The sequence below is a fragment of the Geotrypetes seraphini genome, chromosome 7 (assembly GCF_902459505.1).
Source record: "Geotrypetes seraphini chromosome 7, aGeoSer1.1, whole genome shotgun sequence".
NCBI classification, from domain to species: Eukaryota; Metazoa; Chordata; class Amphibia; order Gymnophiona; family Dermophiidae; genus Geotrypetes; species Geotrypetes seraphini.
Genome location: NC_047090.1, coordinates 99,009,594 through 99,024,315, shown reverse-complemented (window position 1 = coordinate 99,024,315; position 14,722 = coordinate 99,009,594). Strand labels below are relative to the sequence as shown.

Below are 14,722 nucleotides of genomic sequence, written 5' to 3'. Positions count from 1 at the left end.
AAGATGAGACCCAATGTAGACCAAGGGGAGGGGGGCCTTCTAGACCACCTCAGACCTGATGTTAGGTTTCTGGTTCTATGACTTGTAGCAGACATTAGCACACAGCCCTGCATTGCCGTGGAGTAACTAATAAGTTTTTTTATCTACCATACATTTTAACATGCTATGTGCAGATATCTATTGTGGGAGTAAACCAGCCAGAAATCCTTTTGCATACAATGGCCATTATTGAGCAGATAAAGTGCTCGCTAATTGTGAACTGAAACTCACGGTAGCTTTCTGCAGCAGCCCCTAGATCCCATTGCACAAAATGGAACCTTCAGTAAAATAACAAGAGTTATTTGGTAATGCAGAATAATAACTAAAGCCTCAAATCAGACCACACAAAATAGCAGATGTAACTTCCAATGGACAAGTTATCTGTTCACAGTAGCAAGTATATTTTCAGTGACAAGATAAGTTGTGCCTTTGACATTATGTTGTCATGTCAGTGAAAACTGGCCTCCATATTTTCAATAGAAAAACTAGGAGATCATGACAAGATGGCTATATATTCACTCAAAACATATTAATCAGCTCCTCCAAGTTTTGTATATATCTATATACAAAATAGATAGACATTGCTTATGTGAGCACTCTATCAAACAAAATCACATTAGTGCAGAGTTTTTTTTGTAGGACTTCACAAGTAACACCTATTGGACCAAGGTAGCTGGAATGCTTTTCCACAGTATCTTATCATTAGTCCTGTTTTTTGGGGTTTTCTAAATTTAAAATATATATTAAAGTGCAAAGATGTGCTTAAAAATCTTAGTACAACACAGTTGTCTTTAGTATATTTGTCTTCAAGGTAGTCAAATAAATAGCTTTTCTCCAAACATACTTATTTACTTTAGTAAGCAAAAAACAGCTTTGGTCGCGTCGGGGAGGGAATGAAAAGGCCGACATGATCATGTTTCACCACTAGGGCTGTTTCAAGGCACACTCTCCCTAAGAGTAATAAAGAATATATATCAAACAAAGCTAAGACAGAAGAAAAAGTACAAATTAAACTTTAAAGTCCAATTCAGTGATTTAGGGAAACTCACCCTTTTTCTTTCTACTGCATATTAAAGGCTCAAACAGAATTTTGAAAATGGCCGCAGCGTTTTAAACCAGCTAAGCAATGCCGAGATCATGTGGTTTAAAGGGAAAATCAGAGGATCACATCAGCGTCATCCACTCAACTTCTTAGAAACATAGAAAATGACGGCAGAAAAGGGCCACGGTCCACCAAGTCTGCCCACTCTAATGACCCAGCCCCCTAACTTCTTCCCCCAAGAGATCTCACATGCCTATCCCATTTTCTCTTAAAATCTGGCACACTGCTGGCCTCAATCACCTGCAGTGGAAGTTCATTCCAATGATCAACCACCCTTTCAGTGAAGAAATACTTCCTGGTGTCGCCATGAAATTTCTCACCCCTGATTTTCAGCGGATGTCCTCTTGTGGCCGTGGGTCCTTTAAGGAAAAAGATATCATCTTCCACTTCGATACGGCCCGTGATAATAGAAATACGGTTCAACCGTGTTTAACTTTAAAATCCACAGTTCTTTATCGTTAAGATGATTTTGAATATTGCCACCCAACTACCCACTATCCACACAGTCTATAATGCGCCATTTAATGTCACTAAGAGCATGTCCTTTTTCCACCCAATGGGCAACAAGGGAGGCTTCTTCAGAATTGGTGTTGATCTTCAATTTGTGTTCCATTAGTCTGGTCTTAATGGTCCGACTACTTCTCCCAATATACACGAGCGCACAGGACAGACAATAGCATACACAATATTCTGAGATAGACAGGATCCAGGTGTATAGGTTTTAATACAGATGTTCATTTGAGGATCAGTCCAAGTAGGACCATTTATTAGATGTTCACACCACTGGCAAGCACCACATGCTTCAATGGATTCCAAATGCTTATCTAGTCTCTTTTTCTTCTTTATCAAGGTTTCTCCAATATTCCTACCTCTAGTGTATGCCGTTACCAGATGAATTTGAAAAAGACATTCATTAAGTTGTAATATCTCCCATTGGAGGTGTATGCTGGTATTGATTTGAAACGCTAGAGGAAAGAAGGGTATAATACAGGTAGTTTGTCTTCTTCCACTGGACGTTTATATTGGAGGAGAAGGGGATGTTGAGCATATCATGTTCTCAACCAAACAGATCTTACAATTCTCTTCGGATAGCCTCGATCAATAAAGCGTTGAAATAGCAGATGGGCCTGTTTAGAGAATTCAGTAGTACAAATTCTACGGATTCGAAGAAACTGTCTTAGCTTTGTCTGATATATATTCTTTATTACTCTTATGGGGGAGTGTGCATTGAAATAGTCCTAGTGGCAAAACATGATTGTGTCGGCCTATTCATTCTCTCCACTACGCAACCACAAAGCTGTTTTTTGCTTACTAAAGTAATTTAGTATGTTTTGAGAAAAGCTATTTATTTGACTACCTTGAAGACAACTAAATATACTAAAGACAACTGTGTTGTACTAAGAATTTTAAGCATGTCTTTGCACTTCAATATACAGTGGTGCCTCGCATAACGGACGCCTCGCACAGCGAACGCTGCGCACAACGAACTTTATGTCTTGATCCGTACAACGAACTTCGTTTCACACAACGAAGTCGCCCGAGCTGCATCCTTCCGCGCAGGCACTGCGCTTAACTGCCCTCTCTCCGCCTGGTTCCCTCTTGCCCCCCCCCCGACTCCCCGACACGATCGGGGCAAGAGGGAGCTCAAGCCCTCTTGCCCCCCCGACTCCCCGACACGATCGGGGCAAGAGGGAGCTCAAGCCCTCTTGCCCCCCCGACTCCCCGACACGATCGGGGCAAAAGGGAGCCCAAGCCCTCTTGCCCCGCCGATTCCCCGACACGATCGGGGCAAAAGGGAGCCCAAGCCCTCTTGCCCCGCCGATTCCCCAACTCCCCGACAATATCGGGCCAGGAGGGAGCCCAAGTCCTCCTGGCCACGGCGACCCCCTAACCCCACCCTGCACTACATTACGGGCAGGAGGGATCCCAGGCCCTCCTGCCCTCGACGCAAACCCCCCCTCCCCCCAACGACCGCCCCCCCCAAGAACCTCCGACCGACCCCCAGCCGACCCGCGACCCCCCTGGCCGACACCCCCAACCCCCTTCCCCGTACCTTTCTGTAGTTGGCCGGACAGACGGGAGCCAAACCCGCCTGTCCGGCAGGCAGCCATCGACGGAATGAGGCCGGATTGGCCCATCCGTCCCAAAGCTCCGCCTACTGGTGGGGCCTAAGGCGCCTGGGCCAATCAGAATAGGCCCGGGAGCCTTAGGTCCCTCCTGGGGGCGGGGCCTGAGGCACATGGGCCCAACCCGACCATGTGCCTCAGGCCCTGCCCCCAGGAGGGACCTAAGGCTCCCGGGCCTATTCTGATTGGCCCAGGCGCCTTAGGCCCCACCAGTAGGCGGAGCTTTGGGACGGATGGGCCAATCCGGCCTCATTCCGTCGATGGCTGCCTGCCGGACAGGCGGGTTTGGCTCCCGTCTGTCCGGCCAACTACAGAAAGGTACGGGGAAGGGGGTTGGGGGTGTCGTGGGGGTCGGCCAGGGGGGTCGCGGGTCGGCTGGGGGTCGGTCGGAGGTTCTTGGGGGGGGGCGGTCGTTGGGGGGAGGGGGGGTTTGCGTCGAGGGCAGGAGGGCCTGGGATCCCTCCTGCCCGTAATGTAGTGCAGGGTGGGGTTAGGGGGTCGCCGTGGCCAGGAGGACTTGGGCTCCCTCCTGGCCCGATATTGTCGGGGAGTTGGGGAATCGGCGGGGCAAGAGGGCTTGGGCTCCCTTTTGCCCCGATCGTGTCGGGGAGTCGGGGGGGCAAGAGGGCTTGAGCTCCCTCTTGCCCCGATCGTGTCGGGGAGTCGGGGGGGGCAAGAGGGCTTGAGCTCCCTCTTGCCCCGATCGTGTCGGGGAGTCGGGGGGGCAAGAGGGCTTGAGCTCCCTCTTGCCCCGATCGTGTCGGGGGTGCCAGGGACTAAACGGAGTCACCCACCGTACCACCCGATTCGGGTAAGCGCAGGTATCGGTGGGTGGCTTATTTGCGGGGGGGTGCCTTATTTTACATTTTTTTCTAAAAAGGGGGGGCTGTCTTATTTGATGGCCCTGCCTTATCATCGGGGAAACACGGTAGAAAAAAAAAAAAAATGAACAGTTAAGTCCCAGTTTTTGCCGCTGAGACTCTGCCCTCTCACTGTAAAATTAGACTCTACTTAGTCTGTCTTTAAATTTAAAAAATGTGTGTTGTTTTAAAAAACAATTATGTTTTTAGATGTATCTAAATAAAAATAATAACCAAAAATTTATCTTTTTTATGTCATCTTAGCATATTTTATGCTGCAGAACGAATTATTTTTTTTTACATGTATTCCTATGGGAAAACGCGTTTCACATAACGAACGTTTCACATAACAAACTTGCTCCTGGAACCAATTAAGTTCGTTGTGTGAGGCACCACTGTATATTTTAAATTAAAAAAAAAAAACCAAAAAAAACAGGACTAACGATAAGACACTGTGGAACAGCATTCCAGCTACCTTGGTTCAATAGGTGTTACTTCTGAAGTCCTACCTAAAAACTCTGCACTAATGTGATTTTGTTTGATAAAGTATTCACATAAGCAATGTCTATCTATTTCTTATGTATTATGCTTATTTAGATCTTTATTTCAAATTCAAGTGCTTTTAGTCCTATATATCTATATACATACACACACTCACAAACACACATTACCACCAGGGTGCCATTTTGATTCCAGTGACCAATGGAACAGGAGCAGCTGGGGATGACTTTTGTCCCCTCACTAAGACACTAGTAAGAGCCAGGGTTGAGATCAGAAGGTGAATCTTAACTATCAGGGAAGGGAAATTGCAGGTGGTGGATGGATCATCATAATTTGCAGCATTTAAATAATTCCAACAGAGAAGTTTTTCCTTAATTATTAAGTTAATAATATTTTAAAAGGTGATACTGGAATTTCAGGTAGAATGCACAGGTTAGTTTATTGGGATTTTATTAACCGCCTTTATGAGTGATTCATCCAGTAATTGCCAGAGTTTGCAAAAGCCCAAATACATAGAACAGTTCTGCTTTAAGAATACAGTGGTGCCTCACACAACGAACTTAATTCGTTCCAGGAGCAAGTTTGTTATGCGAAAAGTTCGTTATGTGAAACGCGTTTTCCCATAACAATACATGTTAAAAAAAATAATTCGTTCTGCAGCATAAAATATGCTAAGATGACATAAAAAAAGATAAATTTGTCAAAATGGTGAAAATGGTGGTCTTGCTGAGGCCAAACTCTTTGACGAGGTCACACTGTTTTACCCCACATTCACTCTTTCTAATTATTTCCCGTTTCATTTCAACAGAAATCACCTTCCTGCTTTTTTTAGAAGCCATGATATATAAAAAATATTGAGTTTATCTTAAAAGGACGACTGTATACAGTGAGAGAGGGCAGTTAAGCGCAGTGACTAACGACTGCCTGCAGTGCCTGCGCGGAAGGATGCAATACATCGGCAGCTCGGGCGACTTCGTTGTGTGAAACGAAGTTCGTTGTGTGAAACGAAGTTCGTTGTGTGAAGTTCGTTGTCTGAAACGAAGTTCGTTGTGTGAATCAAGACATGAAGTTCGTTGTGTGCAGCGTTCGTTGTGCGAGGCGTTCGTTATGTGAGGCACCACTGTATAGCTTTGAATTGCTACAAACTAGGTACCATCACTCATAATGGCTCCATAGAAATCATCTTCCTATACTCAGTATATATAGAGAGAGGAAAACCTCACTTAGCAAATATCAACCTAAACACCTTCACCTGTTTTGAAGGTGTTTAGGTTGACCATAGAGATCAGACACAATGTATGGCGAGTATGAATCTCTGAAGTGAAAGTACTTAATGGCTTATCACAATGCAAACAGATATCACAATGCAAACAAACTCACAACAATGAGCAGCAGATGCCAACTTCAGTACAATCTCACCTGCACCCAGATTACTCATTACCACTTTGTATCTCCATTGGGCTTCAGATATGATTTTTGAGAACTGAAGTACTCGGGTCGTGAAATTCTCTCTGCTAACCGAAGAATGCAAGCAGTCCAAGAGCTGCAGCTCTTCCTGGGATACCTTACTTGAATCCCAAGGCACACAGCCCTTGATTTCTTCCAAGTGAGCTGTGAGCAGTTCTAGAAAAGCATCAATGGCTATTTCATCTATCAAAAAGCCAGTTGCACTGCTGGTGAAGTGTTTCAGATCAAGGTAGTCCTGCCTATAGGACTCAGGGATGTTTTCTTCAAGCTCTTTTGAAACTGAAAGACTTGGGTTTTCAGGGTCAGTTAAGAACAAGTCAGAAAAGTCTGCTCTGTTTGTCACGGTTCTACGCAGAGGGCTTCCTGAGGGCGAGGACAACATCTGTCTGTCGATCATGTCAGTACTGCTGTCCAAACTCTTTACTTCATCACTCTTTTTCTCTAGGTCATTCTCATCCTCCTCAACAGCATAGTCCTCAGGATGTGTGGTCTCGGCAGAGAGATCATCAAAGGAAATAAAGAGCAAGGAAAAGATATTCTCCAAAAGCTCCAAGTGCAACCACATGGGAATCGTATGTAGAAAATGCTGGCATTTGGCCAAATAGTGCTTAAAGAGAGAAGAATAATCTGCATACAAAATAATAAACATACAAAAATGAATATGGGGAAGAATAGTTTCTACCTGTAAATATAATTAACTCTGCCCACTCACAGAGATCCTAGACCTTAATGTGTACTCTTACTGCTCCCAATTTTACCTCGATTGATACTCTATTTTCATGTATCTAAATCTAGAAACTAAAAAAAGAGGCTTTTTTGGTGATAGGGCCATCTCTGTGATAAAATTCCCGATAGGATGTCTAGGAAGAATACACCATTTAACTATTCCTACAGTAAGGACTTATATGTATTACAAACTTAGGAGTCACAATTGATATACAATTGACTGACCTCCTCAGATTTAAATAGTGGGGTCTCTCAGTTATATATCGCAAACTGTGTGCTGTGGCACACTAGTGTGTCTCCTGAGATTTCAGATATGCTGCGACACACTGGGGAGGAGGAGAGGCGCTGGTGCCAGCTGACTGCCTACAGGACGTGCCTTTCACAACGAGAGGCACATTCTGTACACAATCAGCCAGCGACAGCACCTCTCCTCTGCTGGCACACACCTCCTAATAGCAGCTCAGGGCCTTCACGTATTCACGGACGTCGACGTGATGACATCAAGTATGAACTTGACATCATCATGGCTACGTCTGTGCACTTCCAGATACCTCGAGCCTTAGCCACTACTTTTTGTGTGCCACGGCTCAACAAAGTTTACGGGACACTGATCTAGATGAAATTTGGCTTCAATTATTCATTCTTCAGCACCAGATACTCTGGACTAGCATAATGATTAATATTAAGAAGTTAAAATTATTACAATATACTACAGTATATTGACTGGGAGTTAAAAAAAAAAAGATTAGGTTCTTACCTTGCTAATATCTTTTCTAATAGATGGGTGTATCATTCTGGACAAGCGAGTTATATCCCAGTGCCTGCAAGCCTGGCAGAAGGAATCCACTCCAACATTTGGATTCATCCTACTTCATAGAGTGTTCTGCTACCCTTACAGTTATTTCCAAAACAGACAATAGCCCTTCTAGAAACAGATGTGAAATAGGGTATGGGGAAACTACTTGAGGAATAAATCTGTTCTGAACTGAAATTATAACAAACATGTTAACAATGAACATTCAAAACAGTGCAACAAACCTGCTAAACAGAAACATTTCTGGAGTTCAAATAATATCCAAAGTGACCTAGCACTAGACTTTTATACCCTTAAGGTCTGACTGACATCCAACTGTCAGTTTTGGATATGAACATTCTGAGTAAGACAATAGGCAGGTGCAGAAAACAAATAACAGGGTGGGGGTCCAGAATGACACACCTATTTACTATAAAAGATATTAGCAAGGTAAGAACCTAATCTCTTTTTCTAGTGCAACAGGTGCATCATTCTGGTTGACCGGGATATACAAAAGCAGTCCCAGAAATCTAGGGCAGGACCACTGTACCAGCTCGTAACATGGAAGACCCAAAGGCGGAGTCCTCCTTTGCCGTCACATCCACTCTGTAAAATTTGGAAAAAGTATGTAGAGACCACCTGAGCTTCTTGCCTACGACGAAGCCACGTTTCTAGTCGAATACGCCTTTACAGAAACAGGGGACTGTTTCCTGGCAGACAATATAAGCTGATGGATTGGCCTTATGGATCCATCTGGAAATTGTGGCCTTGGAAGCGGGTGAACCATATATAGCTGGATTTGTAAGCATGAAAAGATGGTCAGATAGCTTGAAGGGGAAAGGGACTGGAACTTGTATACTGCCTTTTTGTAGTTATATAACCACACTCAAAGCAGTTTACATAAGGTACTTCCTGCATTTATCCCTATCTGTCCTGGTGGGTTCACCTTTCTAATGTACCTGTGGCAATGGAGGATTAAGTGACTTGACCAGTGAAAAGACAGGCTGCAAAACTGACCTTACAATAATCCAATTGCTGTATATAATATTGGTTTATTAGCAATAAACAAAAGACAGCTTACATGAAACAACAAAAGTACAGCACATTGGGCTGAAAGGATAACATACATACAAAGTGTCCAGCTTCTGTTCATGGATCTGTTCTCCCCTTATGCCAGCTGGAATGCCACTTATATACTTTAGTTCAGTAGCCTAGGGTACCACCTAGTTACAGATTACATACTCACTTTCCATTGGTTTGTCACATGCATCATTTCTATTAGCTATATGGTCTATACACTTATCATGGAACCATACTGAAACATGACATCACCTAGTGTCAAAACTGACCTTTCTATTTCCCTGACAATGCATTCTTAATACTAAGATCAATAATTTCTGAGAGCAGGCCTTCTCTGTCCTGAGCTTGATTGTAGTTCTGTCAATAGTTCTGATAATTTTTTGGTAGGACATTTTATCCTGTACTGTTCCTTGAGTTTATCCAATGATATCACAATCAGCAGATCTCTGCCAGTTTCTAGAGCAAAGGTGAATCTCATAGATCATATTGTCTCCTGCTGACAGGGAGAAATATGATTGTCCAGAAGCTTGAATTCATAAGCAAAATGTCAAAGCAGCTCTTGATTGGTGAGGCCCGACTAAGTGCAGGAAGAGGCAGTCAGAGCATACCGCGAGTGATTCCCTCCACTTGCCGGTGCTCCAGCTGCTCTCTCTTGCCTCTCCGGCTGCCCTCTCCTGTCTCCCCCACTAAAAACTGTATTCGCAGTTTTTCAAGATTCTTGGGGGTTCCTGGAATGGAACCCCTGCGAATATTGGGGGAGTACTGTACACAGTGGGAAGATCTGCCAGATTTCCCCTTGGAAGGTCAATTGTCCTGAAAGGCTCTCCACATCCATTTAACAAATTCTGGAGAAAATGCCATACTAGATAGAGCCAAGTCTCCTGTAGAGGACTCCAGTTTACGTCTCTTGGGCTCCGCAGCCTCCGTGCCCCTATGCCTACAACAACCTCTATTCCTGGGCGCCAAAAGGAATATAACCCCAACCAACATTCTTCCAACCCATTCTTCGGTCCTACAAATCAAAGGGGAGGCTAAACCGACCATTCCCGCCCCCCCCCCCCCCCTTCACATGCTGTGCAGCATGTGGTAGAAGGGCATTCTTCAGGCACCCATCCAGTGCACTCCTGACCATGAATTAGGGTCAGAAGAGCCCAAGGAATCCATCCCTGCCAGTTTTGAGGCAAAATGAGGTGATTTGAAGCTTCTGGAGAACTTTGGGGGGAGGAAATTTTGGCAATCCAAGATGACCACCACAGCAGCATTTTGGCACCAACAAACAGCTCAAAAACTCTGAAATAAAATGAAAAAGTAGCAATTTTAGGATTTTTGAGGTAGGGGAACATCAGAGAACAGGCAGAAACCTTCAAAAACAAAATTTACAAACCCCCACTCATCTTCCTCAAAGGTTGTAACAGCCTTACTCGCTGTGATCTGTGCTGGCAATGTGCTGTAGCCTGCCCCAGCTTCTAAGGTAGCTGGATCTGGGAGAAGAATTCACTGCCTCACTACCAAACATCCTTTCATTGCTGAATCTTTGGGCTGCCAGTCTGACTGAGCCTCTAACCGCCACAGATCTATAGATGCGAAAAATGGGGGAGGCAAAATGCAGCCAGCACCCTACGAGACCCCGCTGAGCCTCCAATGCATGCCTAACAACCTGCACTCAAGCCCCTGCAATGTAGTAGGCAAGCAATGCTACCGGGGGAATTGCCCCAAGCGCCAATAAGACTTCTGTAGGCTGGCCAATAGATATCAGTAGGGATTGGATTGTCAGCTGCAGACATCAGTCTGCTTTTCCTCCACCCAGGCAGGCAGGAAAAATACCCCATAATACCGAAGAAAACGAAAGAAATAAGTAGAGCAGACTAGAAATACGCCTCCTGGTTTGCGTGTAGAAGCAAAAAACTGAAGGAGGCAGCAGAGCCCTCTGTGAAGTAGGAGGAATTCTAAAACTGGAGTGGATTCCTTTTGCAAGGCTCATAGGAAACACTCATTCAGAATGACACACCTATTGCACTAGCAAATTGTATATCATTCCTATTTTGTGTACCTATTTTCTCTACCAGAGGATCCTGAGCTTGTTTTTTTTGGGGGGGGGTTTAACTGCATACGTGTCTCTCTCAGTTATTTAATCAAGTTGTTCAATAGCTGTGAACCACTCAAATCTCTCCATGTGCTACAGCAAAACTATTGAAGTTAGCACCATTGGCTATTATCTGCAAGATTACAGAACCTTCAATACCCTAGGTAGATCATGTAGGATAATCTACCTTTGGAACTGAGAAAGAAATCTAGCTATCTTTGGTTCCAGATAATTTAAAAGTTTGGTTATTTGTCTAAGTATACAATAAAAAAGAATGGACAGATTTCGTAGAATGCATGGGATAAAAATACCACTTAGGGATCCATTTACAAAGCCACAGTAAAGGTTTCTACCATGGGGTGGCGAGGTAAAAGCTCCGATGCTCATAAGAATTCTATGAGTATTGGAACATTTACCTCGCTGGCCTGTGGTAAGATCTACTGCGGTTTAGTAAAAACCAGTGTCAGTTCTTTACTTTTTAAAATTCATGAGAATGTTGTATTAATATTTGCTTTTATTGTCAATGTATTAAGATTATAATCTGTGACACTAACCCCCTCTTCTATGAAACTGCAACAGCAGTTTTTAGCGCGGTGAGCCGCCCTGAATGGCCCGCAGTGCTCCCAATGCTCATAGAGCTTTATGAGCATCAGGAGCAGCGCAGGCCATTCAATGTGGCTCTCTGCTCTACAAACTGCTAGCGCAATTTAATAGAAGAGGGGGTAAAAGTTAATAGATGAAAAATTAAATTAAGACATCTAATCAAAACTAAAGAACTACGTTTGATAGAAGAGTGTCATTTTAAAGAACTTTTGTAAGATTTTTTTTTAATTTAGAATTTTCTCACCTTTTTTTATTGTACTGTAATATTGGGTTTTTGGTCTCATGTGATGAAACATTGATTACTTTTAATTAGTTAAGATATAGGCAAGAAGAAACCAATGCAATTTTTTTATTTCCTTTTAAAATCTCTACCCACAGTTATTATGAGAGTAAAATCAATTTTTTTATATATTAGGTTTTTGTTTAGTATATAATTTTGTTCAGTGTTTTTATGTTAGATGGAGTTGGTCCAGAGGAAAGTTACTAAAATGGTCAAAGAAATACAGAAACATGACAGCAGATAATGGCTCATCTACAGTATCCACTATCTCATCCTCTCCCTAAGAGATTTCTTGAATTCAAACACAGTCTGTCTCTACCACCTCTACTGGGAGACTATTCCAAGCATCTACTACCCTTTCTGTAAAAAAAGAATTTCCTTAAATTACTCCTGAGCCTATCACCTCTTAACCTTATTCTATACCCTCTCACTCTGGAGTTTCCTTTCAATTGAAAGAGACTCACCCTCATGTGTATTTATGCTACATAGGTATTTAAACATCTCTCTTATATCTCCCCTCTCCCATCCATGGTCTTCATCCTGAGGCATATAGAGACAGACTTAAAGATCTCAATAGTTATACTTTGGAGGAAAGGCGGGAGAGGGAAGATATGATAAAGACATTTAAATAATTACATAGTACAAAAGTGCATAAGGCAAGTCTCTTTTAAAGGAACCCCCAGAATGAGAGGGCATAGGATGAAGTTAAGAGGTGACAGGCTCAGGAGCAATCTAAGGAAATATTTTTTTACAGAAAGGGTGGTAGGTATGTGTGCGTGTTTTCAGGTAGAAGGGATGGAAAAAGACTGTGGCTGAATTCAAGAAAGCGTGGGACAGGCACGTGGGATCTCTTAGGGAGAGGAGGAGACAGTGGATGCTACAGATGAGCAGACTAGATGCACCATTTGTCCTTTATCTGCTATCATGTTTCTATTTATTTATTTGTGTATATAGAGGTATGGACATGTCCACATGCCTAATACAGCCACTTCTGCCCAAAGTAGACACATTTTACTATGTCTTCTCACACCCAGTCCTCATGACCTTGCAAATGAAGGAAAGTGCCATTTTGTCACACTCGAAAAGTATGTGTTTCAACTTGCTTAAATTTTCTCTTGGCTTTAAGCTCTATGATGCAATGAGCTGGCTTACATAGAGGAGGGCAAATAGAAGTGAGAAAGAAATATTTACTAAGAAAAGTACCTTGACAATGAAGCTGACCGTTTTTACGCTCCGTATCGCTCAGAAGGATGCTTGGACATTCCTTGCATACAGAATACTTATGTGCATTCACACAGAGAGCATAGATTGCATATTTCATTGCACAAAACGCTTGGAAAAGAGCCAGGTTGCGCTGCTGAACCAGGGTATTGGTTGGCAGTCTGCTCAAAGAATCTAAGGCATGAAAATAAGAGCTGTATTATTAACGGAATTCTCTTAATATATACAGTGTACTCAGTAAAGCAAAAATGCCTATACTGTACTTGCAAAATAATATTTTTTTATGGTCATCATGGGCCTCTGGATTTCTACTTAATTACTTCTGCAGATGAGTAGTCAAATGGACTTTGGGGTCCTTCTACTAAACTGCAGTAAGCATTAGTGCACAGCTTAAAAGGGCTTACCACAAGACATGCTCAGGTATTATGTGTAAGTTACAAATTTGTGTGTACTAAACAATTCTTATTTTTTGGTTGAGGAGATTGGTCTGGGGGCAGACAGTGGGCATGACAGCACAAATCAGTTAGCACAACTACTTTACTGTGTGCTGATTAGTGCAGGATTAGTGCATGAGCCCTTACTGCCTACATAATAGGTGGCAATAAGGGTTCATACACTAAGGTTTGTAAAGGCTGTGTGCTAATGGCAACGTTACCACACAAATATATATTCAGAAATAATTAATTGCCCCAAGTGCACTAAACTGCAAACAGATATGAACTAATGTGCACACAGGTGATTATAACACACACTTTCTAACACTTCTCAGTACTCAGAGAAACCGTTTTTAGCAAGAGCGGTTGAAGTAAAAACAGACATGGTGGGGGCAGAATTAAGTTCATGTTGATGCAGGTTCTCTGAGGCAGTATGGCAAAATGCGTCAGAACCCGTTGAACCCCTGCATTAAAAGCTAAGTCTGTTTTGAAGTTGAGCATTTAAAAAGACAAAAAGTATTTTAAAAAGATCAAAAAAAATGAGAGAGTATTATACTTATAGATACTACAGGGACCAGTGCAATGATTGAGAATTGAGCCGTATTTGTAGTGGGCTAAAAAATTTTGCTTACCCAAAAATCTCATAAGCTAAAAACGGTTCTCTGAGCACTGAGAAACATTACCGCCCAACCATTCATAGAGAAAATACAAAATCATCCATTTTACTGCTGCAGTGAAAAATGGCCTTTGTTATGTGGGGGGGGACACAACAGGGTACACCAAGGTCTTTTTTTTTTTTTTTTACTACTGCAGCTTAGTAAAAGGACTTTTTGGAAGTCAAACCTTTTTGGCAATTAAGAAAAAAATACAAGTGAAAAAGTATAAAAATCATTGAAAGCTTCCTCCTTTGAATATTGTAGTTTTAATATTTCATAGCTTAATGAAAATTTCCCCTCCCCATTATCTATGATCCACAAATAACAGGAATATAAATTCATAGCAGATCCTATTAATATTAGATAAAGTGTTCCTGTGGTAATTTGATAGGCTTCTGCTAGCAAACTAACCTGAATAGCCACCAAATGCCAGCAATGAGTAAAGCCCTACCATAGAATATGTCTGGTAACCCTCAGACTATAACACTGTTTACTACTTCCTCTTTCCCCTAGCACAGAGCTTCCCAAACTTTGGGCCACAGCTTCAAATGGCATCAGAAAATCTCAATCATCACAACCTTGATGGGCCCTCCATAAGACATTAGTGGTCTGTTCTGATGGGGGTCATGTGATTTTTGTGGCCACTGCCATAGAAGGATTGATCAGGACTGCCCTAGCAATCAGTCTCTCAGTCAACCTATGCTATGAAATTAAAGTCTACTACCACATTGGAAATTTTCCACATCAACAG

At 42.7% G+C, this 14,722-nt stretch overlaps 1 protein-coding gene across 2 annotated transcripts in view; it reads right to left on the bottom strand.

The window, feature by feature from the left end:
• Positions 1 to 14,722, bottom strand: part of ZFYVE26 (zinc finger FYVE-type containing 26) — a 244,083-nt gene that overhangs the window by 191,380 nt on the left and 37,981 nt on the right. For both annotated transcript variants that reach the window (XM_033951453.1, XM_033951454.1), the window contains exons 9-10: positions 12,864 to 13,055; positions 6,048 to 6,722 (exon numbers count right to left, since the gene is read on the bottom strand). In XM_033951453.1, the coding sequence (XP_033807344.1) occupies positions 6,048 to 6,722; positions 12,864 to 13,055 (867 nt within the window). The remainder of the gene's footprint in view (positions 1 to 6,047; positions 6,723 to 12,863; positions 13,056 to 14,722) is intronic.